The sequence below is a fragment of the Hyaena hyaena genome, unplaced genomic scaffold, assembly GCF_003009895.1.
Source record: "Hyaena hyaena isolate Hyena2069 unplaced genomic scaffold, ASM300989v1 scaffold_608, whole genome shotgun sequence".
Taxonomy (NCBI): domain Eukaryota; kingdom Metazoa; phylum Chordata; class Mammalia; order Carnivora; family Hyaenidae; genus Hyaena; species Hyaena hyaena.
In genome coordinates this window covers 56520-83038 of record NW_024081243.1, presented here as the reverse complement: position 1 = coordinate 83038, position 26519 = coordinate 56520, and the positions used below count along the sequence as shown (strand labels likewise).

The 26519-nt window shown below is 48.6% G+C and overlaps 1 protein-coding gene across 3 annotated transcripts in view; it reads right to left on the bottom strand.

Moving 5' to 3' along the window:
* PTPRG (protein tyrosine phosphatase receptor type G) overlaps nucleotides 1–25681 on the bottom strand; it is a 705708-nt gene extending 680027 nt beyond the window's left edge. For all 3 annotated transcript variants that reach the window (XM_039257247.1, XM_039257249.1, XM_039257248.1), the window contains exon 1: nucleotides 24908–25681. In XM_039257247.1, coding sequence (XP_039113178.1) covers nucleotides 24908–24992 — 85 coding nt within the window. In that variant the 5' untranslated portion in view covers nucleotides 24993–25681. The remainder of the gene's footprint in view (nucleotides 1–24907) is intronic.
* Nucleotides 25682–26519: the final 838 nt, after the last annotated feature.

Genomic DNA, 26519 nt, shown 5'->3' with positions numbered 1-26519 from the left:
GAACAAGAGCTGATGGGTAAATGCAAGTGGTTATTATAAAAACCTCATTCATCTATCTCCAATTTTGAAAACGCATTTCATTTTGTTTAGCTAAGAAAAGGAGAAATGTATACACAGCTTAAAAGAGAAGACTTGAAGCCTTAAGCAGGAATGCCTACCCATTACCACAGCTGTTTTGACTGCGAGCAAAATTTTGATCACCTTTTTTATTTTTTTATGTAATCTCTACACCCAACGTGGGGCTTGAACTCACAACCCTAAGATCGAGAGTCCAATGTGCTACCAACTGGGCCGGCCGACCACCCTCACCATCTCCCTTTTTTAATCTCATAATATTTACCTCATTAACAAAGGAAATGCAGATTCCTGGGCTAAAGGGAAAGTGTAGGGCTCCCAAAAAAGCAATTCACCACAGTGGGGTCCTTCTTGATGGACAAAGGTATCTGTCCTGATGGGGAACAGATGTGAGGAAAAGCTGCCGCCTGCAGCCAAGCTGTCCCGGCTTCTCTCCACCCATTGCTTCTCCTACACCCACATGCACAGGAGGCACCTGGGGAACCTTGTTAAGTATAGATCTTAACAAGAGTGGGATCTGAGAAAATGTGGATTTTGGAAATATCTTATCATACATTAGTATAACAATACATCTATGCTATGGAATGGTTTCCCAAAGTTCATACATTGAAGGCCTAACCTGCAACATGAAAGTATTTAGAGGTGAGGCTGTTGGAGGTAATTAGGTCATGAAGGTGGACCCTCCATGATGGAATTAGTGCCCTTATAAGAAGAGACAGGAGAGCTCCCTCACGTTTGTTTTCTCTTTCCCTCTCCCTCTTTCTCTCTCCATGTTCACACAGCAAGGAATAGTAAACTGGCCAGCACTTCCTAGGTTCTAGAACCATAAGAAATAAATTTCTGTTGTTTAAGCCACACAGTCTGTGATATTAAAAGCAACTCAAGCTAAGATAATCTATAATTTAGAAAAATAAAGCACATTAGAGGTATAGGTTCAAACTCTGTCCTCAGTAACAGTATTGGATCAAAAACAGCTGAGGCATGAAGATGGGGGTGTGGAGTAAGAGCTGAGACAAGTTCCACAGGTTCTTCTCAGAAACAAGGCATCTAGGGGCGCCTGGGGGGCTCAGTCGGTTGACCGTCTGACTTCAGCTCAGGTCATGATCTCACAGTGCATGGCTTCGAGCCCCACGTCGGGCTCTGTGCTGACACCTCAGAGCCTGGAGCCTGTTTGAGATTCTGTGTCTCCCTCTCTCTCTGCCCCTCCCCCACTCGGGCTCTCAAAAATAAACTTTTAAAAAAATCTTTTAAAAAAGAAAGAAATAGGGCATCCAATGGCAATAAAGAATAATCTGAATCTAATCATGAGTAAACACCACACAAATTCAATATGTGAGAGATTTTACGCAGTAAGTGGCCTATGTTCTTCGAAGGGCAAGTTCATGAAACATGAAGAAAGTTTCAGATTTAAGAAGACTACCGAGACAAGATAACCCTATGCCAACAGGGGATCATGTAATTTCTTTTTTTACATTTATTTATTTTTGACAGACTTAGATTACAAGCAGGAGAGGAGCAGAGAGAGAAGGAGACACAGAATCAGAAGCAGGCTCCAGGCGGGGTGCCTGGGTGGCTTCATCGGTTAAGCGTCCGACTTTCGCTTAGGTCATGATCTCGCGGTTTGCAGGTTCGAGCCCCGCGTCGGGCTCTGTGCTGACTGCCAGCTCAGAGCCTGGAGCCTGTTTCAGAGTCTGTGACTCCCTCTCTCTCTGACCCTCCCCTGCTCACGCTGTCTCTCTCTCTCTCTCCTAGAAATAAATAAAACATTAAAAAATTAAAAAAAAAAAAAAAAGCAGGCTCCAGGCTCTGAGCTGTCAGCACAGAGCCTGACGCGGGGCTCAAATTCGCAAACTGTGAGATCATGACCTGAGCCGAAGTCAGACACTGAACTGAGCCACCCAGGCGACCTAGGACCATGTAATTTGGATCCTGGACCAGGATAAAGTCCAAAAGGAGGAAAAAATAAAATTTCTCATTTTCCTACAAAGGACATTGGTGGCATACCTGACTATATTTGAGTGAGGTGAATAGAGAACAACTGTATCGAAGTTAATTTTCTGCTGCTGACGATTATATTATGGTTATAGAAAATCAAGATGGCGTCTAATGTCACCTGAATGTCTGCCCTGGGTTAAGATAAAAAAGAAGCAAAATACTCCCATACCCACCCACTAGCAGTGACCCTTTCAGTGGCCTGGTCACAGGCAACCTCTCTGCCCGTGACAGATACCAAGTGTCACAGGACTGGAAGCAGGAAGACACACCTGGGTGAAGACCTACCAAGGTGACACCTGGTTCTACAAATGGTAAGGAATAAACGGGAAAAAAAGGCTGCCTAGCCGATCTCTTAGTACGCGGTCATTTCCATATCGGCCCTAGTGAGAGAATCCAGTAGATTCTCTCCAGGGAAGGAAAACACCCCCCCCAAAAGACCAAGGTAAATCCAAACCACAGAGATCAGGCCTCTGATATCCCTGGGTTTCCAGCTTGCTGATTCTTACCACCCTCCTGGCCTCACCACCATGGCCAGTTCCTTCCCTGGAAGCCCGCCTGTCTTCAGAGTAGCCAACTTTTTTTTAGTGTTGTCGACCCTGCAGACAAGACAACTTTAGAAACTGTTGATTCAAAGAAACAGAGGAACAGCAGAGCTGTGGCTTCCTACTAGTGACCTGCGGCAATCCCTGGCGACACGATCTAAAACCACCCACAATTTCCCTGCACTGAGAAGGTGTTTGCTGGTTGCCAGGTCATCTTCACACAATCCAGTCCCATCCCAAAGCCCTTACATGAAAATGACCTGCTAATTGGGTCCCCAGTGCCTCCATCATAAATAGATATTACAACTGGCAGTGTAATTAGCAAGCTTCCAAGACAACCATCCTCCCCCCACCACCCCTGCTGAAATTGTCCTCTCCGACCTTTCAAATCCTAGATATTTTTGGATGGAAAGATCTGCTCAATCAGAGGAGTCTTCCACCTAATGAAAGCAATTAAAGTAACGACTCAAAATCTGTGGTAGCAAAACAAAATTAATACATGAAACGGAGGGGCGGTCAGTAAAAAGCAAGCCATATGAATAACTTTCCTTTGTCGCAACTATCCAGAAAATGCATGTTAGCAATCACAAGCCCAGGAAGTGTCTGAATGTCTCAATTTTCATTGAGACACTTCTGTCATTGACCAAAGGAGATCTTGGATCATCTTCCACCTCCTGAGAATTAAGCTTTATGTTGAATAAAAGATGTCTTAATATCTTTCACAATATGATTCTAACATTGTTTTTTTGATTTTTTTTTTTTTTTAGTGTTCCAACAACCCACCCAAAGGCCACAGACCAATGGCTTAACGGTCAGTCATTAGTTATGACAGGGGGTTGGGGTTACAGATGATTATCTTCTCCTCTATGAAGGAATATGCATGAATTCCCCTATTTTTCGCAGTGAACACTTGCTACACTTCGGTAGGAAGAAATGACGAAGTGTGAGGATAATGAAGTAACACTCCCGTTCAAACACACAGAGCCATCTTCAAACTTCAAAGGTGTTGGTAATCACCTGGGGTGCTTGCGGGAAAGCCGACACAGGTGCCATCGGTCTGGGGCAAGGCGGCGGTCCCGCCTTTCCGACAAGCTCCCCGCTTAGAGCCAGACAAACCCGATGGCGCTCTGATTGCCAAGGAGCTACAGGAACACAACTCAGATGCCAACAATCCCCGTTGTAAAAAGATGATGATAACAAGGCCTTAAATCAAAGCGGGGCAACATCGACGCCGTCTTACACTGAAAAATTAATGCACTCGGGGGCCCCAGCCAGCGAGAGGGAAAACAAAACAAACCAAACCTGAACTTTACTTGAAAGTATAGTGCTCCGCCGGAAGCGCCGGTCTTCATAGTTAAAAACAAATGAAATTGCTTCTTATTGATTTTAATTTAGGCTGGAACGTTTGCTGTCCAATCATGCCAGCACAGAAGACTGCGAGCAGGGACAAGATATGATAAGAGAGAGCTCAGGAAGCCATCAGACACTCTGATGACCTCTCGTCTACGCAGCAGCGAAGGCACGGGATGCAGGAGGAGGTGTGGGCGAAATACACACTCACAGCTCCACTTTAACACGTTAATCTCCTCCTCCAGGGCCTCGTAGCATTATGAACTCGTTTTATTTTTTTAATTCCGTCTCTAACTGTTGTTCAATTAAGTTTTACTCGTTTCCTTACAGATCCTTAGGATTCTCATTTACAAATAAAATCAAGAGAAGCAGTTAAGGCTAAGTGTTACCAGCATGCCTCCTCAGAGAAGCTGTCCTGAGCACCAAAGTAAAAGTCTTTCGCATTCCTGGAGATAAAAAGCTCAAAATGAATGAACTAAAAAAACAAACAGATAAACTGAGGAATGAAACCTTATTAAAGGACTACTGTGGCCAGGCCACCTGGTGACCTACCCTTGTATGTATTTCTGGCCGATACTGGTGCTCTTTGATTCAAAGTGACCAAAATCAACCCTTGGCTAACACCGGCAGAGAAAGAACCTATTGAAAGGAATTGGGACATCTCAGAGAGTCCCATCAATGGCCAAACAATCCAGCTTCTGCAAGGGTAAGGTCAGAGCAGCTCTGGGAATTCAGATAGCAGGAACTAAGAGAGATGTCACCATTCTTATGTCACTTGACTTAATCCTCCACTTGCATGGAGGAAAGGTAGGACGATGACGACCAGCCAGGATTTTGTAACCCCCCCCTCAAACAGGGATGGATAGAGCCCCCTGATGGGCAGAAGGCCCCAGAGGGATCAATACCCAAAAGTAGCAAGGATGCTAAGAGCCAAAAAGGGTAAAGGGATGCTGGGCACGCAAAAACAAGAGTGATATAGGGGCACCTGGATGGCTCAGGCAGTTCAGTGTCTGACTCTTGATTTTGGCTCAAGTCACGATCCCAGGGTCGTGGGATCAAGTCCCACATCGGCCTCTGTACTGCTCAAGATTCTCTCTCAATATCTGTCTCTCTCTCTCTGCCCTTCCCCTCCACTTGGGTGTTCTCTACCTAAAAACTTTTTTTTAATTAAAAAAAAATCATGAGTGAGATAAGAATGGGGCGCCTGGGTGGCTCAGTCAGTTAAGCATCCAAGGTCATGATCTCACGGTTCATGAGTGAGTTCAAGCCCCACATCGGACTCTGTGTTGACAACTCGGATCCTGGAGTCTGCTTCAGATTCTGTGTCTCCCTCTCTCTCTGCCCATCCTCTGTTGGCACTCAGTCTCTCTCTCTCAAAAATAAATAAATGTTTTAAAAAAATTTTTAAGAGAAAAGAATGGTGTAGGAATAATAAGCATAGCTGTGTGTTTGCAGGGGACAGTGACTTACTTATATTCACACTTAATTCTTATGTCAAGTTTATGAGATAGAGACCATTATCCCATCCTATGGATGAGGAAATTGGGGACTGAGGACCCACAGCTAGCCCAGGACAAAGCAAGATGCTACAGTCTCAGTTTACAAGACCACTGTGAGAAAGCTGCCCAGTCTTTCCCTGTGCAATTTTACAGTCTCCACAAACAACCAAATCAAGTCCAAATGCCTCAGCCTGACATTCAAGGGCCAGTCAATGCCTCAGCATTGACTCCCAGGCCTCTCAAATCTCTGCAGTGTCCACCTGTTTATGCCATGAGGAATAAGCTAAGATAACACGTGGAGATGGGTCCACATTCCAGAATGGCATCACTCTGCTCTTGGAATAAGCCCATTTACCCACTAGTCAACCCACCTTAACAGGATCATTACTGCCTCTGCTCACTAGCTCCCCCTGCTGCATGTGCGCTTATAAAACATCAGGCAGACTGTCCCAGGTATACAGAGCATCTCCCAGGAAAATATCTTCCTCATTTCTCTATTGCTCCTCAACACTTAGGGGCTGAATCAGTATTTCACCATTTTATATCTTCAACCCCAAACAGCTAGGCACACTGTTTTATGGGCCTTCACCTTATTTCCCCAATTCACACACGTTTTTAGAACCCCCATAAACACAAAGCAAAGTGCTACTCACAAGGAGTTTCCACTTTTATTTGACGTGAATCCATTACCTTCCTGCAATACTGTACACGAAGATACCCTCCCTTTGTAGGTTAAAAACCATGATGTCTGATGTCCCACTGGTCAGTTCAGGCATTCATTTCTTTTTTTTTTTTTAATTTTTTAATGTTTTATTTATTTCTAGGAGAGAGAGAGAGAGACAGCGTGAGCAGGGGAGGGTCAGAGAGAGAGGGAGTCACAGACTGAAACAGGCTCCAGGCTCTGAGCTGGCAGTCAGCACAGAGCCCGACGCGGGGCTCGAACCCACGAACCGCGAGATCATGACCTAAGTGAAAGTCGGACGCTTAACCGACTAAGCCACCCAGGCGCCCCATCAGGCATTCATTTCTGTCTACAGACTGGAAGTAGTAACGTCCAGAAGTCAACATCAGAGTGTCACACTAGCAACTGCCAAGATGAAGCAGCAACTTCTACGTTCTCCCATTTCCTCTCTGTCCCTCTTGGCCACTGTTTTTCCCTCTCATGTTATTGCAGCCACATACTCTCAAATAGATAAACACAAATCTAACATCAGAGGAGACAAAGCGCCCCATAGTGGTGTGCGGGCTGCACTCACAAATGACTCAAACACAGAGTTAGGGAGTAAAAAAAAAAAATGCTGCAGACCTGCAGATGCTGTTAACACAAGGGCTTCAGCTGTAGGGAGAAAGACAACTGATTTGACCTTGCTTCTCACCCTTGAGCTTTCTCGCTTGCCATCTGATTAGCTAGTGTCTGGAACTAATTAACAGGTGTGGCAAGAAGGTAAGAAGAAAACAAACCTTGGCAACTTTCTCCCAGGGAATTGACGGCTTTAGATTTACAATGGCTCCTCCAGGACAGAACTAACAGAGAGAACTCAGTGAGCTGGGTTCGTTATTCACAGACTGTCCCCTATTGTGCCTTCAGGAGTATCCACCACCAAAAAAGTAGAGTTAAAGACTCATCCCTGATTAGCCGGTTGCTTCCTTGGCTACAGATGATGCCAAAAATATTCACAAAAATACCCGAGTGGACAGAGCCCCAAAGCCTTAGAAATGTTCAGAGCGAAGACATGTGCTTGCTATGCCCGGAGACTAAGATACCAAGGAAGGAAACACAAACACATTGTCCCCCCACCAAAGACATTACTTCTCTGGAACTACTCAGAAACCTGCAGAAACCTGTACAAATCACACAGTCCCTTGCAAACATGCCTTCTGCAGGCGAAAGGTGTAATTATATCCTGTTATCCAAGGTAATTTACCTAGAGCTCCTAAAAGATTTCTATAGCCATAAGAAAATAATAATCTTTAAGTCCTTTGACTTTATTTTTGGCCACAGGAATAAAACATATGTACCCAGTAAGGCTTTTTTCCTCATTTTAATTAACACGCATATCATTTATTGAGCTGACAATGCGTTCTAGCATTTCATCAACCTGAGTCAGAAGTCAGAATACACACAAAGACTTGACCCTATTCCGTGTATCCCTACATTGGCCAAGTGTGAAAGAATGAAGACATCTGTCCAACTTAGCCTCCACTCCTTGCTCACCTGGGCCTCTGACTTTTCCAAGTGAACCCGGAGGTCAACCCAAGATGGGCAGAGCCAATTTATCTATTAACAGAAGCACCGTGTTGTTAGGAAAAAGATTTCTGACTTTCGAGTCAGAGACTTGGATCCTCACTTTCAAATGTATCTGATGCTGGGCAAGTTTCTTAACTGAGCCAAACTTCAAATAGGGTGTATCTGGCCGCTAGCCTGAGGCCCACCTGCTCTGAGTGAGTGCTCAGCCAACAGCGGTTTATGTTAGTGATGTCACATCATAAAACACCTGGAGGACGAGTAAGAGCCAAATGTCTGGATACTCTCACTCTCCCCTGCAAGAATGGGCTGGAAGGGAAGTATTCTTCCCAGAAATCTGAGACTAGAGCAGAAATCACTAGACCAGAGTAGAAAACTCCCAGACCCAGGGAAAGGCAGAAGGGAGGCAGCTTGCAGAAGCAGCAGACACAGGTGATCACAGGAAACCCGAAGAGGGAGGTGCCTTGATAATTTGGCAACAGAAACACGAAAACTCTGTGTGGACAGAAAGGGCCACTTTCCTTTACAAGCCACTCTGAAATCTGGCTACACCATCGACAAGAACGTCCTCAGAGAACTCCTTTCCTTCCCCTTCCCACGTGAGCCTGCACAGCTGCTCTCTCCACCCCTCCCCTGGGTTTCCAAGGCAGACTCTGGATGGGACCTAAGGACCTCCTTACAAACACGTATTCAACACGCCATTCAACACCCCAACTCGAAGACTTCAACAACCTTGTTTATGCCTCGTAAAAGAACTTACAGCTGAAACTCCGATGCTTATCACCTGCACCAAACAAGGGGCATGTGTCCACCCCGCCAAACGTTCCCTGGGGGAAGGAAGCGTTCCCATCCAGAACCTGGAAAACAATTGAAGGGGGTGGGGGGGCCTTCCCGCCAACCTGCTGCTTCCTTCTAGCAACGGCCACCCTTGCCCAGGTTCTTGGCCTGCTGATGTGCGCCGACACAGGGGACCCAATGCTCGCAACCTTCTAGGCAGATCTGAGCTGTCTGATACGTGTGTTCATCTGTCCCATTTTCCCCATCGCCCACTTCGTAATTAAACAGCAGGCTGGCAAGTCCGGAATGATCTACTCTGATTAGAAGAGCCTCCCATTTTCATATTCTGTTAGAGAAAGAAGCCAAACATCTTAAGCACGGTTTGGACATCTCCACACTCTATAGACGCACCTGCTCCATCTCACCGAATCCACAGCTGTGTTCAGAACGCCTGGACCGCTGGTCCTAACCTAGAGCCCAGTGCTTGGATCTGACGTGAACTCGGCTATTAACTAGAAATGGGAATTTCAGCCTCAATAAACCAAATACACAGGAGGACAAACACCAAGGGCCTGGGATGCTGCCTGAGAAAGGGCCCCACAGGCAGGGGGGAACCGGTACTGGGATGTTAGCACTCTTGAGCTTCTGCGAGCAGCTTGCAACGCCTGAAGCTCTCCTAGGCCCTTTCTGCCATTCAAATTACCGAGCACGAGCTGGGTCAGAACGCTCCAGGTCTTCTCCGCCGTCCTGGGGGTCCAAGGCAGCAGAAGCTGGTGTTTTAAAAGCACGCAGACAGGCTTGCAACCCTCCACAGATCCCACAATGCATCACCCACTGGAGCCAGAAGACGGAGAAATCAAAGCCAGGAGCCCTGCCAAATGCCCACTCAGGAGCTGGTAAAATAACAATAATGGCAAACACGTTCAAATGCCTGCTATTTGCCAGGCCTGTTAATTGCCTTTCAAGGCTCTCCTCATTTGAATCCTTCAACAACTTCACAGAGCAGGGACTATCAGCTACGCCACTTCACAGATGGGCAGAGCTAAATGACCTCGGAGCTATGGGCCACCTGGGTGGCTCAGTCGGTTGAGCATCTGACTTCAGGTCAGGTCATGATGTCACAGTGAGTGAGTTCGAGCCCCACATCAGACACACTGCTGTCAGCACGGAGCCTGCTTCGGATTCTCTGTCCCCTTCTCTCTCCGCCCCTACCCCGCTCATGTGCGCGCGCTCTCAAAAATGAATCAACATTTTAAAAAATATATGACCTCGGAGATAAATGATCTCAACTCTCAATCCTGATACCCAGACTCTCGTGCTTTCTAGTGATAGAGCCTTCCAGGAGGCACGCCTCTCCACCAACAACTAGAGTCCCCTGGCCCTATGTGTTAAAAGGGTACAGAAGGCAGGAGGGGTGACCATGGTCACCCAGGGAAACACTCTTCTGGAAGGCAAGATAAGGCTGGAAAGAGCACTCAACACGGGTGCTATCAGATAAAACCACACTACAAGCCAGGAATGTGAGCCACATATGTAATTTTAAGTTTTACAGTGGTCACACCACACGAAACAATAAAAAGAAACAAGCAATATAAATTTTAGTAATATATTCCACTTAACCCAAAATAGTGAAAACCTTATTTCGATAGACAATCAATGTAAAATTTTAATGAGCTATTTTACATACTTTTCCCATAGGTCTTTGAAACCCGATGTATTTTTAGACTCAAAGCCCGTCTCAATTCAGACAAGCCACATTCTGAGGGAGCCACATGTAGCTAGTGGCTACCGTGTGGGTCAGCACAGTTCCACAGACAGATCATAGTTAAGCAAAGGCTCCACTTTAGGAGGAAAACCTCATATCCAGGGAACAAATAAGGAATTACCTGTCATCACCCAAGTACTTGGCATATTACCAAATACCAAGAAGTCATCTGATGTCAGCTTCACAAAAGAATTCCTTTCGCCTTTTATCCTTGCTCTCCAATTTCAATAGCAAAACGAACACTGATCAGAGGACTGCTCAGATTTTGAGAAACAAGCTACCTAAAAGGTAACAATGAATTTAAGAGTAAACACAAGCCATGTTACTAAACATAAACAACAGGGGGAAAGGATCCATTCAGTCAGTCACAGTTTTAAAGACTGCTGTCACCAAGCCCACACTTAACACTTACTTAAATAGCTAAGAATTCAGAAAGGTGTCACTTTGGAATACAAACAGTCCTACAGGAGCCTTAATCTGATGCAAAACCTTTGGGCTTTGAAGAAAGGAAAAATAAGCAACTAAATTTAAGTCCCTAAACCTACATTAGTAAAGCTCACCAATTAGAATATGATGTAACCACCACCAAGAGATTGGACTTTTTTTTTTCCTTCCAAATAAATGAATGGGAGTCAAACAGGAGCCAAAATCAATGTGTGAATCAGGAAACCTGTGCACAGGACACTTGCTATTGACATCTGCTCTTTCAGGTCAATTTCTAAATAGCTCCATGGTTTAAAAACTGGCCCCGGAGGGGCACCTGGGTGGCTCAGTCGGTTAAGCGTCTGACTTCGGCTCAGGTCATGATCTCACAGTTCGTGGGTTCGAGCCCCGCGTCGGGCTCTGTGCTGACAGCTCAGAACGTGGAGCCTGTCTTCAGATTCTGTATCTCCCTCTCTCTCTGACCCTCCCCTGCTCATTCTGTCTCTCTCTGTCTCAAAAATTTAAAAAAAAAAAAAAAAACTGCCCCTGTAGCAGCAAGAATATAAAAGCCCTTGGAAATGCTGTTCCTTATGCTACCCTCTAAGGCTGGCTAACATGTCTCAGAATTGCATAGGGGGTGGCACAAATCCTCTCCCAGGCCAACTCTTGCATAGAATGTCAAGACCTAATGTAGGTGTTAGCAGGAAAGAGCTCTGTGATCAATTAGCAATGTCTGTCAAGGCTAGGGCAAGGAGGACTCTCCCCTCAAATGCCAATTTCCAATCCCTGTGTAGAAAAACTGCAAAGTAACACAAGGACAAGAAGGAGACAAACATGAACACGCACATGCTACAGACTTGCACTGAGTATTTTCATCCGTGTGCACCCAAGGGATAGGATGGGCCCCACGTTACAGATATAGACAGACAGACAGACGGGTGGGTGGGTGGATGGATGGATGGGAGAAAGGAAGGAAGGGAGAAAGGAAGAAAGGGAGGGAGGGAGGGAGGGAGAGAGTAAGACAGTACATCCTACCCACACAGGTTAATTTCAGTAATGAAATGCCAAGGGTAACTATAAACCAGTTCCTTCAAGCTGGGGGCATATAGGGCAAATTGAAACCCAACAGCCATCTTTCGTAAATCTCTGTCAATAAAAAATGTTCCTGAGCCACATGCACTTTAATTCATCCACCACCTACTACTCTGTTAGCAGAGAAGAAACACGACACCATCTAGAAAGGCAAGTTGGAATTCTGATCCGGCCATTTCATTAACTGGGAGATCTCTGCTCTCCCTGAATTCCCAGTCTCCTACATCTTCATAGGGTCACACAACACTAAGTAAGATCATGGTTACGCAAGAATTTCTTTCAAAAATCTTAAGCAACAGCTATTAAAAACAGATAGGTACCATTTATAATGCCCTGTGCACCTAACACTTTTCTGGTACTTTGCACTCACAGTCCCATTTCATCCCCATTTTATAGATGAGAAAACTAATTTAAGTAGCTGGCCCAAGTAAGTGAGGTACAAAGTGAGGGTTCACTAAATTGGGTCACTTACTTAAGTCTGATGGACAGATCTGTACAATTCAAAAACCACACGCCTGAGGCACCTGGGTGGCTCAGTCAGTTGAGCATATGACTTTGGCTCAGGTCACGATCTCACAGCTTATGAGTTCGAGCCCTGTGTTGGGCTCTGTGCTGACAGCTCAGAGCCTGGAGCCTGCTTCAGATTCGGATTCTGTATCTCCCTTTCTCTCTGTTTTCTTTCTCTCTCTCTCATAAATAAAAACATTTTAAAAAATGTAAAGGGGCACCTGGGTGACTCAGTCATTTAAGCATCTGACTTCGGCTCAGGTCGTGATCTCACCATTGGTGGGTTCAAGCCCCGCATCAGGCTCTGTGTTAACAGTTCAGAGCCTGGAGCCTGCTTTCGACTCTGTGTCTCCGTCTCTCTCTCGTTCTTGCTCTCGCTCTCTGCCCCTCCCCTGCTGGTGTTCTGTCTCTCTCAAAAATATATAAACATTAAAATTTTCAATGTTTTTTAAAAAAGCACATCTTAGAAGTGGTTCAGAAAAAAAACTCTAATGCCAGAGTTACCCACCCTCTATCTCGCAAGATAATTTTAGCAGCTTCTGCACAATCTGATCAACTGGGAAAATGAGAAGCTAATGCCTAAAACTACCACGTTTTTTTCTATTTTCCTCACCTTCCACATGGCCTGTGCATGCCCCTAAGCAGAGAAAATGAGTAGTTTTAAAAGAGAAAACAACTGGATAGAAGAAGAAAATAGGGTGGCGTCAAGTAGCAGGGAATTCTAGAAAACTTCGTTTCTAAGCGAAGTAAAGAATCACCATGCTGCACCAGCCAACATCTGTCTGGTCAAGGCCATTCAGCAAGGTGATCAACCAATACTTGCACAACCAAAGATGGTCAGTTCCGGCAAGCCCTCCCTCTTTCTATTTTTTTTTTTAATGTTTTATTTATTTTTAGGAGAGAGAGAGAGACAGCGTGAGCAGGGGAGGGTCAGAGAGAGAGGGAGTCACAGGCTGAAACAGGCTCCAGGCTCTGAGCTGGCAGTCAGCACAGAGCCTGACGCGGGGCTCGAACCCACGAACTGCGAGATCATGACCTAAGCGAAAGTCGGACGCTTAACCGAGTAAGCCACCCAGGCGCCCCAAGCCCTCCCTCTTTCTAGACCAATCTGCCCAAGTCTTGTTACAAGGTAATAGATCAGGATTCGTCTTCAGGCTCTACGGTCCGCACTCTGCCCCCCTCTGGATGGATACCCCATGTCGCTATTGGCGGAGCCACCAAAGCAGACATGCAAATGCACATTTCTCCTTAATCACCCCTAAAACCAAGGGGACTACTGATGTAAATGGACACCAGGCTCACAGAATGTAGCCTAAGTTATTCCACAAGAGGGAAAAAAAAAAAAAAAAAAGTTCATGATCATCAAAATATACCCCTGCTGTCCCTGAGGGCATTGGACTCTAATTAGAATGTATTTTGTTTCCAGCAAAAGATACCTTGGTGGCCAGCAACAGAAAATACAAATTTAGCTTCTCTCTTTCTATTCATTTATTTTTTTTCAGAGAGTGAAGGCACATGCAAGTGGGGAGTAGGACGCGGGGGCTCCATCCCAATGACCCTGGGCTCACAACCTGAGCCAAAATCAAGATGTGGATGCTCAACTGGCTGAGCCACCCAGATGCCCCCGCTTCTCTCTTTTTAAGGATGGACTTCAAACACCATGAAAATATGCATACTCATAACTCTCTTAAAGACGACGTTAACTTTGGATATCCGATCTCTGATAAGGGATACAATATACAAATGTGAGATTTCTGGAAACCACACACAATGATACCAGCATCTACTCATTTGATGAGTCCTCAAATATGACTAACCATGTAGATGCTGAAGACAGACGGAGGAATGGCATCCTGGCCCCCAAGAGCAGTCTCATTAGGATCTGAATCATACATGAGGAACTCATGTGAACATACCCCGTGTTAGAATGGCCACTTGAAGAACATGTGCTAGAATTAGGGCCAAGGAATCACCCACTCAAATGTTCCATCTGTCTATGCCAAAAGCTGGCCACTCTCCTTAACTCAAAGTTCAGGTTTTCATAGGTTACTGTTGGAAAAATTAAGATGTGCTATTTCCACCACACATTAAACAATGTAACGAATGGTATGATATGAAAAAAAATGGCTCAAGGATGTTCTGTGAAAAAAATTAAGATACTTGGCAAGGGACCCGGTAAAATGACATCTCCAGTATTAACTGGCTTGGCTCCTTCCTCTTGGTCACCATCCTTCCCTCTTTTCACCACCCACCCACCACCACCCATTATCATCTCCTTCCTGGATACTTTGGTAACAAGAAAGTGACCGAGAGAGCCAGTTCACACATCACATGATCCATTTTTCAAAACAACTTTTTTAAAACTGAACAAGCCAACAACAACTTAGATGGAGCAACAGAAGTCACCACAATACTGTGAAACATCCAAGCGGAAGGCCATCTACGGGGCCAAATAGGACACAGCCAGGATGGCTGAGCTCCAGCTTGGACAGGCCAGACCAAAATGAGTGAGGTCACTCCATAAGCGAGTGGTGGTCGGCCTCACGGCATGACGTGCACATACACACGCATTTACGCGCCTCCAATCCACGTAATACAAAACCTCAAACAGAACAGTAACAACAAAAAAAAAATCTTGCCCTCAGGCAGAAACTGCGAAGTCTCCCCCACACAGATGGCAAACACCTCCAGGGACCAGCTGGATATTGTAAATAACCGCTATGGGCCAGGTGACGGGGGCAGCCACTCTTTAATTCAAGCTTACCGCCGCTGCCAAGCCAGAACATAGGCACTAGGTTGCAGTACCTTCCAATTCTGAGTAACCCAGACATCTCTGGGAAGCCATCGTGAGGACAGGAGTTTCCACCCGTTTCGGTCACCACTGTCCCCCAAGTGCCTGGTATGCTGTAAGCATTCAAGATCCACTGAAAGGCATGGATGCAAAATGCCCCGACTTTTCATTTCATTTTTTTCTTGTTAACACGGTGTGGCCAGATGTTCCCCCGCAGAACTCCAGATAACCTAAATGACTGTCCTTTCTCTGTTTCTCTTTTCCAGGGGAAGATCAAGAACTAGCTTTGTGTCCTCTATTTAGACAAAGAATCCTGCCCCATAATCGCAAATCGCATTAGTTTTAAAGGCCCGATGTAACCTCATCGGCATGAACAAGCCTCCATTTTTTACCTGGACTCCAGAAAAAAATAAGGTTTAACGTTTAAAAACAAAAAAAATAGCTTATAGGCATTCCATTAACCGAGATCCACTCACCACCTTGGCTGTTCCCTGGGGATATTCTGTAGCAAGGTTAGCAACACAATCAAAGGGTTCTTAGAGCCTTAGGAAGCAAACTCTCAGAGGAAAGTTAGTAAGAAACACACCTCAGAAATCACAATGTAATATGCAATGACCCCTTGACGTACATACTGCAGAAAGGCTACAACCTTCCAAACTGCCCAGCCTGGCACCAACAATCCCTAAAATCGCAGGTGAATTTCAGCTAAGGGTGAGGAAAACAACCCCAAAGGAACACAGGGTCTTGCCTAGATCCCGTGGCTGGCTTGGCTGGCTCTCCTGGCTACGTCTGAACTCCAGAGGAAAAATCCAGAACCCAAACCACCTCTTGCCACCAATTACAACTCCCTGGGACCTTTTCATCAAGTCAAAAAAGGGACACAACCAGGAGCTGAGCTCCAGAGCCTGCAGCCCACATTTGAACGATATATGGGATAATACCACATTCTTCTAATATAACCATATATGATGCTACAAACAAAAGTTCTCAAACTGTCAACTACATGAGATCATTCTGACGAGCAATCAAAAAAATACCACCAACAAACTCCCTCTGCCCACAGTTATTATCACCTTATTGAGAAGCTAAAGTAATTTGCTGAAAGGTCATCTCTTCAATGAAACCAAATAAAGTTCTATACTAATTGCATTATTTCCTTATTTATTTGTGGTAAATACACAGAAAGACACCTTTACTTCACCCAGTGTTTATAGACCCTGTATAGATGGGAAAAGTACAAAGGTGAAATACTCAAGGCGGGAAATTGGCTTTCCTATGCAATTAGGAAAAAGTTTTCAGACCAACAGCAACCAGTCTGAAATTCAGAATTTTCCTGAGAAATGATTAGAGAGGCATAGTCTAGCCACCCCCGCTTACTACAAGGGGTAACACCTCAGACAAGGGTCAACTTCCTTCAGCTTTAATTTCTTCAACCTAAAGCAGAGATATTTACAGTGTCTATTTCCAGGTAGATCAAAGGTACATAAAAAGCTTAGGCACAGCACCTAGATAATGGCCAAGCGCTTGGTGAGTGGAAGCTGTTATAACCATTGTTCCCAGTTTATAGATTAAAAAACTGAGGCCCATTTGCCCTAGGGAACACTGCTGTAATAGAACAAGAATTTCAACCTGGGCCTCTGGGGTCCTAGAGTGGTTCCTAAATAAGACGTACGTGTGTCTGGGCCCCCCAGTCCACCAATGCCACTCACTCCTGCCCCGACAAGATGTTGGGTAATTCGCCCGGCTACCAAGTGCCACAACTAGTTCTTAGCCTCCACATTCTGAATGGACACACTTCAGGAAAAGTAATACTGTTTTTTAATGAAGAGAACCCATCTATAAATAACAATTACTTTATAAATAAATCCTTTCGACGGTGCGTGACTAACTAGACTCTTGCAAACAGTCAACGACATTTCCTTATTAATCTGGCCTCTGCATTTAAATTTGGTCAACTGTTTACGGCAGTCTCCTCTATCCAAACTACTTCAAATTGATGCGTTTATCTGATGGAAAGGGCACTGTGATGTAAGGACACGCAGCTGCAACAGTGTAAGAATTCAAATACCTCTTGGAGTCCCACAACCAGCGTGAATTCCTCAAAAGTATACTCATCGCGCTATCAATTGACAAACCTGTTTCATTCTCCTTGTTAGAGAAATAGTATCACAGACCCAAAAATAAGACCAGTTGTCCTATTTTCTTACATGGAAGTGTTACATATTCCATGAACTATGCTTTCGTCTCTTTTTTAGTTGCTCGATTTCAGCAGCCAACTGTGTCACTTTGCCACAGCCCAAAAATAGAGAAGTCGAGTGGTTGAAACTCACATTTTGTTGTTTGGCCGGAAAACCATCATGCTGATTTCAGTTTGCAAGAAATTGATCCGAGGGCAGGAGCTGTGCATGCTGTGTGGTTCTCCCCTGCACTCTCGGCAGGTCTGAATCTCTGGAGACAGGGAGCCAGGACGTGACAGTGTCCAAGTGCCACACAAGCACAAAATGAACACAATACCCAAATAGGGCTGTTTGCTTCCCGTTAGCAGCACAAGAATTAAAACGCCAGAATGTCAGTAACAGGCAGACCCATCCTCCTTGGTAACAACATTACCCAGAAACCCTTAGAAAAATTGGCATCCCGGGGTGCTTGTGTGGCTCAGTCGGTTAAGCGTCTGACTTCGGCTCAGGTCATGATCTCCCAGTTCGTGGGTTCAAACCCCGCATTGGGCTCTGTGCCGACAGCCAGCTCAGAGCCTGGAGCCTGTTTCGGATTCTGTATCTACCTCTCTCTGACCCTCCCCTGCTCACGCGGACTCTGTCTCTCTCTCTCTCTTACTCTTTCTCTCTCAGAATTAAGTAAAACATTTAAAAAAAAGAAGAAAAAGAAAAACTGGCATCCCAGGGTACAGGACTAGGCAGCTCTTTCTACCAAGGATAACCCCACACGTGGATCTTGGAGATTCCCGCGGCACCTTTTAAACCTGTTGCAAACATCATTTTTCCCCATTTAAAGTTGGGGGGGGCGCCTAGGGAGGTTCAGTCAGATAAGGATCTGACTCTTCATTTACGGTCTGGTCGTGATCTCTTGGTCATGAGATGGAGCCCCATGTCAGGCTCTGACAGCACAGAGCCTGCCTGGGATTCTCTTTCTCTCTCTTCCTCTCTCTCTCTCTCTCTCTCCCTCCCTCCCACCCCTCTCTGTCTCTCAAAATAAACAAACATTAAAAAAAAAAAAAAACTTTCAAGTTGGGAACGTAGAGCCCTTCCTTTGTAATGTGAGTGAGGAGGGATCTCAGACTTCACAGAGACTTTACCCCTTCTTTAAACCTCAAAAAGTAACTACTTCACTAATTTTACATGGGACGTCCCCTTACTGCCCCTATTCCCCCTTGCCCTCGACAGCAAAGCCAGGTACAAAACCCATGGTGCAAGTCTATGTAAAACCTTTAAAAAAAATTTTTTTTACACACAATTGTCTTTTTCAGCTCCATTCTCCTCCTTCCATATACTCCTGTCCAAATCTCTTTAAAACACATAAAATAAAAATGGCTGCTCTACTAAATACCTAATGTTCACCAGGCAAAGTTCTAAGTCCTTTAGCATGCATTCTTGCTCAGGCCATGCAAAGACCTGAGGAGTCAGGGCACTATCACTATGACATTTCACAGAGAGAAAGAGACAGAGAGAGAGAGAAAGAAGGGCACAGAGAGGTGAAGTAACTTATCTAAGGCAGCACAGCTAGTAATGGGAGAGGCAGGCTGACTGCAGAGACCATACCCTTATGGACTTCAATACAGTCAGTGTAACTCCCCAGAGTTACCTGGTTTAAAAACAAAAACAAAAGGTATTAACAAGTTCCAGGCTCCTACGAGACTTCCTGCTATACGCGGACCTAACAGGGACCCGCATGAGAGCCAAAGTTCTCCTGCAACGTGACAGCTGCCTCCCACCCACTCCCACCGCCGTGACAGTAACACCACCCAAGTCAGAGGGGCTTCCAAAAGAGGAGCTGGGCTCATCTCAAACCTAGTCAGCTGTCATTCCTCCACGTAGCCCTAAAGGCACTTTTTACAATGGTTTTTAAAATAATCCTATCAAGCATTATACTCACAGAATCGATGAACATGCATAGGCCTGGCAAACCATCTCACATAGATTATAGATTTTTTTTCTGTCAAAACATTTGCTGCAAAGGATACCGGGTGAAAGGGCCCCTCCCAGTCACAGGTGTCCCTCTAGGAGCAGACAATGGCACACGGAGGCCTTTAGCTACTTCGAGCAATCTTGCACACCCATCTCTTAGAACCTTCCTCCTTGACAGAATCAGAGCAAACCACAAATTTATCTGTTAATAGATTTCAAGCATCAGACGCTTCTGAAAATGAAATTCACCTACGTGACTTCCAGATTTTTTTTTTAAAGAAACATTAACAATTCTGTGGTCTCGGAAATTTGAGACTGAAGGGAATTGTAGGAAAAAGGCACAGAGAGGTAAACAAGGGATGTGAAAACACACATCATTTCTGGAGTGATTTTTTTTTTTCAGCTACGATGCCTCATAAACACAAACCCCTGCCCCACAAAAAAGCCAAAACAAAGTCAGTAACAGGTATCTCTTTTCCTTACGATGATGCCTTTGATTTTTTTACGTGCACAGAACATTGCCCTAGTCCTGGGTTTAGTTCTTTACAAGCAAGGTGGTCACCCCCATTTCTCAGGCAGAGAACCTGAAGGAGATGATCTTTTAATCCTTTGCAAACATTCAGTGAGGACCTAATGTGTGCCTAGGCAGCCTCATTCCTGGACAAATTCCACAACAACTCCCACTGCCTGTTGGGGGCAGGCTCTTCCCAAGAGAACGTTTCTTACTTTCCAGAGCCCTTCCTCAGTACTCACTAGCTTTTTACCCACATGGAGCTCTGTTGGGGAGCTGGGCACACTTCCTCGGCTTTCTTTATATTACTGGATACACCGGCCTCTTATTCTCCACACATACAGCCAAAAATGCAGTTTCAGTGATTACCACTCATCACCTGATAGCAGCCAACCCTTAACAAGGCACATCAAAGGCTTATCGGGAAGAGGAGCAGATGGGAAGAATCAAGAATTTGTCAGGTAACTTCAGATGCCCTGAATCTGTCCTGGAAGTTCTGATTTAGGAAATGTGACCACATGGAAGTTGTGCCCCAGGATTGAAACGTTAATCATAATTTTCTTAAAATCTTGCAGTTCAGAAGGTACATGCATCTTAGAACCTTCATCTGCTTAGAAATACCACTGCATTGCCCTGCATATTAGACAAATAAAATGCTGAGTGGAAATTCAGATTTAAAAAAACAAAAACAACTTCCACCAGAAAGGTCAAGAGGGAAGGCAACAGAGCATTAGCAACATTCGTCTTCACCTAGGGAAGGCTCATGTAAGCGTCCAGACTGTCCTTCTGGTCAAGAAGTTTCCAGAAAAACAAGGGAGGGGGTAAGGAGATGGGAGAGAGGTCCGCAGTAACAAAATGCTAAGGGGCACTTTTAATGATCTTACCTGAATGGCAAGAAAGTCCATTCCAATTGGTGCAGCAATATGTAACTGATTACATAGTACATTAACCTGGGGAGTCTGAGTCCCAAGACAAATGTGAAAGGGGTTTTGTTTCATTTTGCTGTGCCTGCACTGCTTCGTGTAAACAATATAATCTTTTACGCAGTGAAAACAAGACCACAATTAAGGAGAGATGTTTCACTATTAGAGGGGTTTTTTTCCCCCCTCATTCCGGCCAACCTTTCCTTGAAACTTTCTGCCTCCAGCAGCAGGAAGTTCCCATTTCCAAAAAGTCCTGCTTTATTTGCATTCATGTTCTAACTTCCTCAACTCTGTAAGAACACTTTAAAAGGATACGGAATACTGTATTTCACAACCATGTAGAGATACACAAGTTTCAAGAACAGACAAAGATTCATGTTCAAACGAGGCACATGAAGGGAAGGGGGGCGGTGGTGAGGGGACCTGAATGGTTTCTCCATTCCTGACCTACAAATGTTACTTCTGCATTTTTCTAATAAGGCCATAAATGGGGTGCCTGGGTGGTTCAACAGGTTAGGCGACTGACGCTTGACTTCGGCTGGGGTCATGGTCTTGTAGTTCATGGGTCTGAGTCCCCCATGACCGCTTGGGATTCTCTCTCTCCCTCACAATAAATAAATGTTTTTAAAAAGTATCTTTAAGGGGCGCCTGGGTGGCTCAGTCCGACTTCCGCTCAGGTCATGATCTCCCGGTTCGTGGGTTCAAGCCCCACATCAGGCTCTGTGCTGGCAGCCAGCTCAGAGCCTGGAGCCTCTTTCAGATTCTGTGTCTCCCTCTCTCTCTGTCTGACCCTCCTCTGCTCGACAGGATGCCCGTCACCAATAAGCATGTCCATGCAAATGCTCCAAGAGACAGCAGGAGATGGAAAGTCACTGGGCATCAATCATGCAACTTCCGATTCTGACACATCCAAAGCACACAGAGCTTGTCCATCTCAAGAGTTTCCAAAGTCAGCCTCCTAGATGTAATGTAATTATGGTACAAAACATATCAGAATCAAAGAGAACAGTTTCACTCTGAGGGTGGAAAGAGAGAAGAAATCAATAAAAAAAAAATTTTTGTTTCTGCTGAATACCTTACAAATGTAATACATAAAACGTTAACCCTCTCACGTAACATATTTTACATCCTGCTGCAAGCACTTAAATCCTCAATGATGAGCTATAGATGCCAAATGCTTGCATGAAGTCTGTATCAGGTTTGCTTTTAAATAACGAGCTGTTAGGGAAGGTGGATGGGAATAGATAGAAAAGGTGGAATTCGTCATTGCTTTCACTGGGTGGGGGGACCCGTAGGGATCCAGTGCATTTTCCTAGTTTCATAAATCTTTCTGTAGCAGAGTATTTTTTAAAACATGTAGGAAAGGAATGTACTAGGCACTAAAACATGTTTGATACCACTTCTGCTCGGGTAAGTGGAAACCTCGCTTGAAACATGAACCGAGATGCGGTCCCGCACCTGCCATATACCGTCCTTCTGTTGCAAGGCGAAAAGCCACAGTTTCTGCCCAGCTGGGGAAAGATCCGGGGCAGGGCTGTTTCCAAAACCCTCCCAAATCACAGCTACCCTGCGTCCCAAACAAGAGCTGAGCACAAATACAAATGGGAAGTTGGTCATTCTGAGAGGAAACAAAATAACAGGGGATTGGGGTTAAAACGTCACACGGAGGACCCTAATCCAACACCAGCAGCTTTTTTATCCCTCCGGGCAACCAGATGAAAGCTTCCGAGATTATAGAGGCCAAGGGTGGGGGGGGGGGTCCCAAAGGCAAATGGGGGCCCCCAGTGGGTTGTGAGCCGGCCCGGAGCAGCAGCCCGGGCAGCTCTCAGCCGCGGCTGCCTCCTCGCCCCAGGGCGCACCCGCTGCCCCCGAGCCCCGGAACCCCGCCGCGTGCGCCCCAACGCGGCGCCCACCGCGGCCCCGCCGCACCCAGGAGGCCGAGCCCGACGGGCTGAGGTGGTAAGAGCCCCACCAGTGGCTCGAGGGCGCCCCCTGAGGTCCAGAAGCGGCGCGGCACCTTCGGAAAACCGAAAGCCGGCGTCTCCCACGGCTCTGACATTTTAACTTTGCCGGATTCCAGCGGCTGCTGCCTGCACCCTCTCCAAAAGGTACTTCTCCGAACCACAGCCCCTCTTCCCCGAGCCTCACACCGCAGCGCCTACCCTTCCCGACAGCCTCATAGGCTGCGGGGCGAGGAAGGGCGCTTTACCTCGCAGAGTGGGCACGGAAAGAAAACGTGGAAGGTGTCAACGGCCCAAGCCCCACGAAGGTGGCATCCCTGGAGGTCCCATTTTGGATTGCAAGCTTCTGACACACCAGGAGCAACCCAGGCCACCCCCCCGGCCGCAGAGCCGAGCTGAGGAGGCGGCCACGAGTGGAACGAGGAATCCTCTTCTGTCGCAGGGCTGCTCTCCGGCTGCCTCCCACTGCCCCCAGGAAAGCGTGACCCTCACAACGCTCGACCCCACTGTGCACCTGAGCCCGCTCGGCCGGCTAGTCCACGGCAAAGAAAGTCTAGAGGCAGCAGATGGGAAACACAAACACCGAGTCTTCTAAGGGAAAGAGGGTATCTTTAAGGAGAGAGGTCCACACCACCCCTAGCCCCGTGGAGACAGAACCCCGGTGGGCAAACCCCAGGCCTCGGGGTTAGTGTGGACGCACGTCGTCGCTCGCCATCCGAGCTGGGTTTCTGGGCAGCGGCAGGAGCTCCCTGCGGTTCCGGGGGCAGGAGAACGCGCAGAGGGGAAAGGAGGTGCCGTAGGAAAGACCGTGCTTGCCTTTCTGCCCCTCGAGGCCACTCCGTGCCACTCCCGGAGCAGGTCCCCGAGGGCAGCGAGAGCGCCCGCGCCCTGTTGCAGGGCGCACGATGGGGCTGGGGAGACCCGCTGCACCAAAACCTTGCGCTCAGGCCGCTCGGGGACAGGAGGCTGAGACCAGAGAGAGCAAAAACATCAGGACACGTTCCTTTTTTCTTTCGTTCAGATAACCCCCACCTCTGGGTAGCCAAGAGCTAATGGATCAAAGAACAGAAAAATGGGGGGGGGGGTTCTCCATCCTTAGGAGAGCGAAGCATGAAAAAGCGAATCGCCCCCTTCTTCCCACCCCTTCCCCAGGCCAGGGCAAGAGGACGTGGCCTCCACCCCTGGGGAGGGGGCCGGACTGACTCCAAGGGGCTCCAAGGGGCTGTGTAGCTGTAGCCCGGAGGGGGGGGGGGGCCTGCAAGAGGGGAAAGGGAGGCGGCTGGCCTCTGCCCTCCCGTAGAGGAGGAAAGAGGGTTGGCCAGTGGAGGGCTGGATGTGGAGGGTCGCCGAGCCGCACACCGCTACGTGCGGTGATTTAGTATCGTCATCAATAGCCAATACTGTCCCCGTCCTAACCTGGCCAGGAAGGAGCGGCTGTAGGTCCGCCAGCCGCGAGCCGCCTGCAAAAGGGCAAAGATGAAGGTAGGCAGGGCGCGCGAGACCGAAAAAAAATCCGCCCCGGCGCGAACAGGAATCCAGCCGCCGACCACCCCCCGCCCCCGGGCGCCCCTCCTGGAGCAGCCCCGCCGAGCAGAGCTGCTGGGCAAAGGGGCCGCGGGGTCGCGGTTGGGGGAGCCACCGACCTCCCTAAACCGCCTGCTCCCAGCCCTCCTGCCGCTCCCGGGCCCCGGCGCCCGGGAAAGCGGTCTCGCTCCCGCACGAAGAGCAGCCTGCGCCCCAGCCCCGAACGGGGGTCGCCCGCGGCCCCGGACACCAGAACGCAGGCTACTCCCAACATCCCCATTCCTCTACCACCGGCCTCTCCAAAGAGCCGGGAAGCCGCAAGGCAAGTCCCCCCATTTCCGAGCTCCTTCGATCCTTTCCTGGGCGAGGGGCGCGCACCGTGGGCCCCCCAAACCCACAGAAACATCCTCCCCTGGCCCCGGTCTCCTCATTCGCCCTGGAGCGCTCTCTCTCTCCCTGCAACGGAGACGTATCAGCAAAGCGAGCTTTTCTCCCTACTCCGGCTCCCTCAGGCCCCCCAAACCTGAGCGAGAGCAGACCTCTACGGCCCCCGGCCCCCTTCCCGGCCAGCCTCTGCTTCCACCCTCCCCAGCCATCAGCCTCCCTAAACGCCGCCAGACCCAGCGGAGCGGACCCCTCGGTCTCCTTCGCGGGCGCCCGGCCCCCCTTCGCCCTCTCGGGGGTCCTCGGGACGGGCGCCCGAGCGGAGTGCCGCGGCGACAACTCCGCATCCCCCGCGCGCGCGCGCCGGCCGGGGCCGGGTCCCCTCGGCGGCCAGCACTCACCGGGGAAGCACACGACATAATGGAGCACGGAACTGGTGATTTTCAGGAACAAAATCCACCAACACGGTTCCAGTAACCTCCGCATGTCCGAAAACGCACATCGAAAAGAGGAAGGCAGGGGGGGGTGTAAACTTGTTGAATAAGTTCTTGCCTCCGTGTGAGCCTCCGCTAAGCCCGGGCTCCTCTTCCCCTGGTCGCCCGCTCTACGGGCCCCCCGCGCTCGGCGGCCCGAGTCCCCCTGGAATCCGGGAAGCCGCCGAGCGCCCCCCGGAAAATCTCAAAAAGTGACCGGGAACGCGGAGCCACGCTGGGGACGATCCTCGGCGAAGGACTGCTTTCCGCTCAAAGAAAGAGCAAGCCGAGCGAGCAGGGCGAGGGAGCAGGCGGCGGGCGGCGGCGGCGCCGGGGGCCCGGGGCAGGCAGGGACCGCGGGCGGCGGCGGCGAGCAGCCGAAGATCCCCAACTTGAGTCGGCGGCGCGGCGCAGCCCGAGAGCCGGCGGGCGGCGGGGCTGAGCGCGGCGCGGCGTCTCCGAGCTTCAGGCAGGCAGCTCCTTCCAGGGCCCGGGGAAGGAAGGAGGCATGTTTGCGAGCGGGGAAGGGGAGGGGAGAGGCGGGGGGAGCGAAGAGCCCCCCAAAATAGAAACGGCCGGAGGAAACGGAGGAAAACACAAAGGATCTCAGAGGGGCGCTGGGGCGAGGGCGCCTTCAGTCCATGCTCCTGAAAGTTGTGGCTCCAGCGCAGGCTGGGGAGGAACGAGGAGCGCGGGGCTGGAAACTGGCCATGCCTCCATACAGGAAGTAACATGTGAGCATGGATCCTGGCAGAGACTTTAAAGCCGGCGAGCGAGCGAGCGAGCAGGGGGCGCGCGGCGGCGGGCGCGGCGGCGCGCGAGCGGGGGCGCGCAGCCGGGGCTGCGGGCGGCGGGCGCGCGCTCACCGCGCTCTTAAAGCAGCCGCGCTCGGCTCCCGCCGAGGGGGTCCCACAGCCGGGTTGTGCCCGCGCGCGGCCGGGGGTACTACGGGCTCAGCGGAGGCAGTTCGGAGCTTGGGGACGGCCCTGGGCCGCTCTCGGAGGGAGGGGAGGAGGACGGCTGCCTTCTCGGGCTGGCGAGTCCTTGCCAGATCCCAGTCCTGCGAGCTCTTAAAGACGCCGCGCTTTGCGCGGGCTTGGCGAGATCTCCCCTCCGTCGTCCGCTGGGCTCGCAGATCCCGGACCGGGGGGGGGGGGAGGGAGGAACCCTGGCTCGGGTCTGAGGAGGGGAGGGGGGACAGCCGACTGCCCTCCTTTTTAGGCAAGGGGCTTGCTTTGCAGTTCGGCTCCTGCGCAGCGGGGCGCGCCCAGCTCAGTCCCTGCTCGCGCCCCCAGCCCGGCGCATTCCCCCGCCTGGAAACAAAGCCGAGAGGCCTTTGCTCCGGGGCTGCGTGGAGATTTAATTTTTTTTTTCCTTTCAGGCTTCCATTGGCCGAGTCGGCTGCTAGGGCGGGGGGGAGGGGAGGGATATCGATCCGAGGCTTGCAAAATCCAGCCCGCCTTTCCGAGCCCCACACCCTCTTCCCCCTCGCCATGAAGGCTCGGTGGCTGAGTTTTTCCAACTCGAAGCTCCGCAGGAG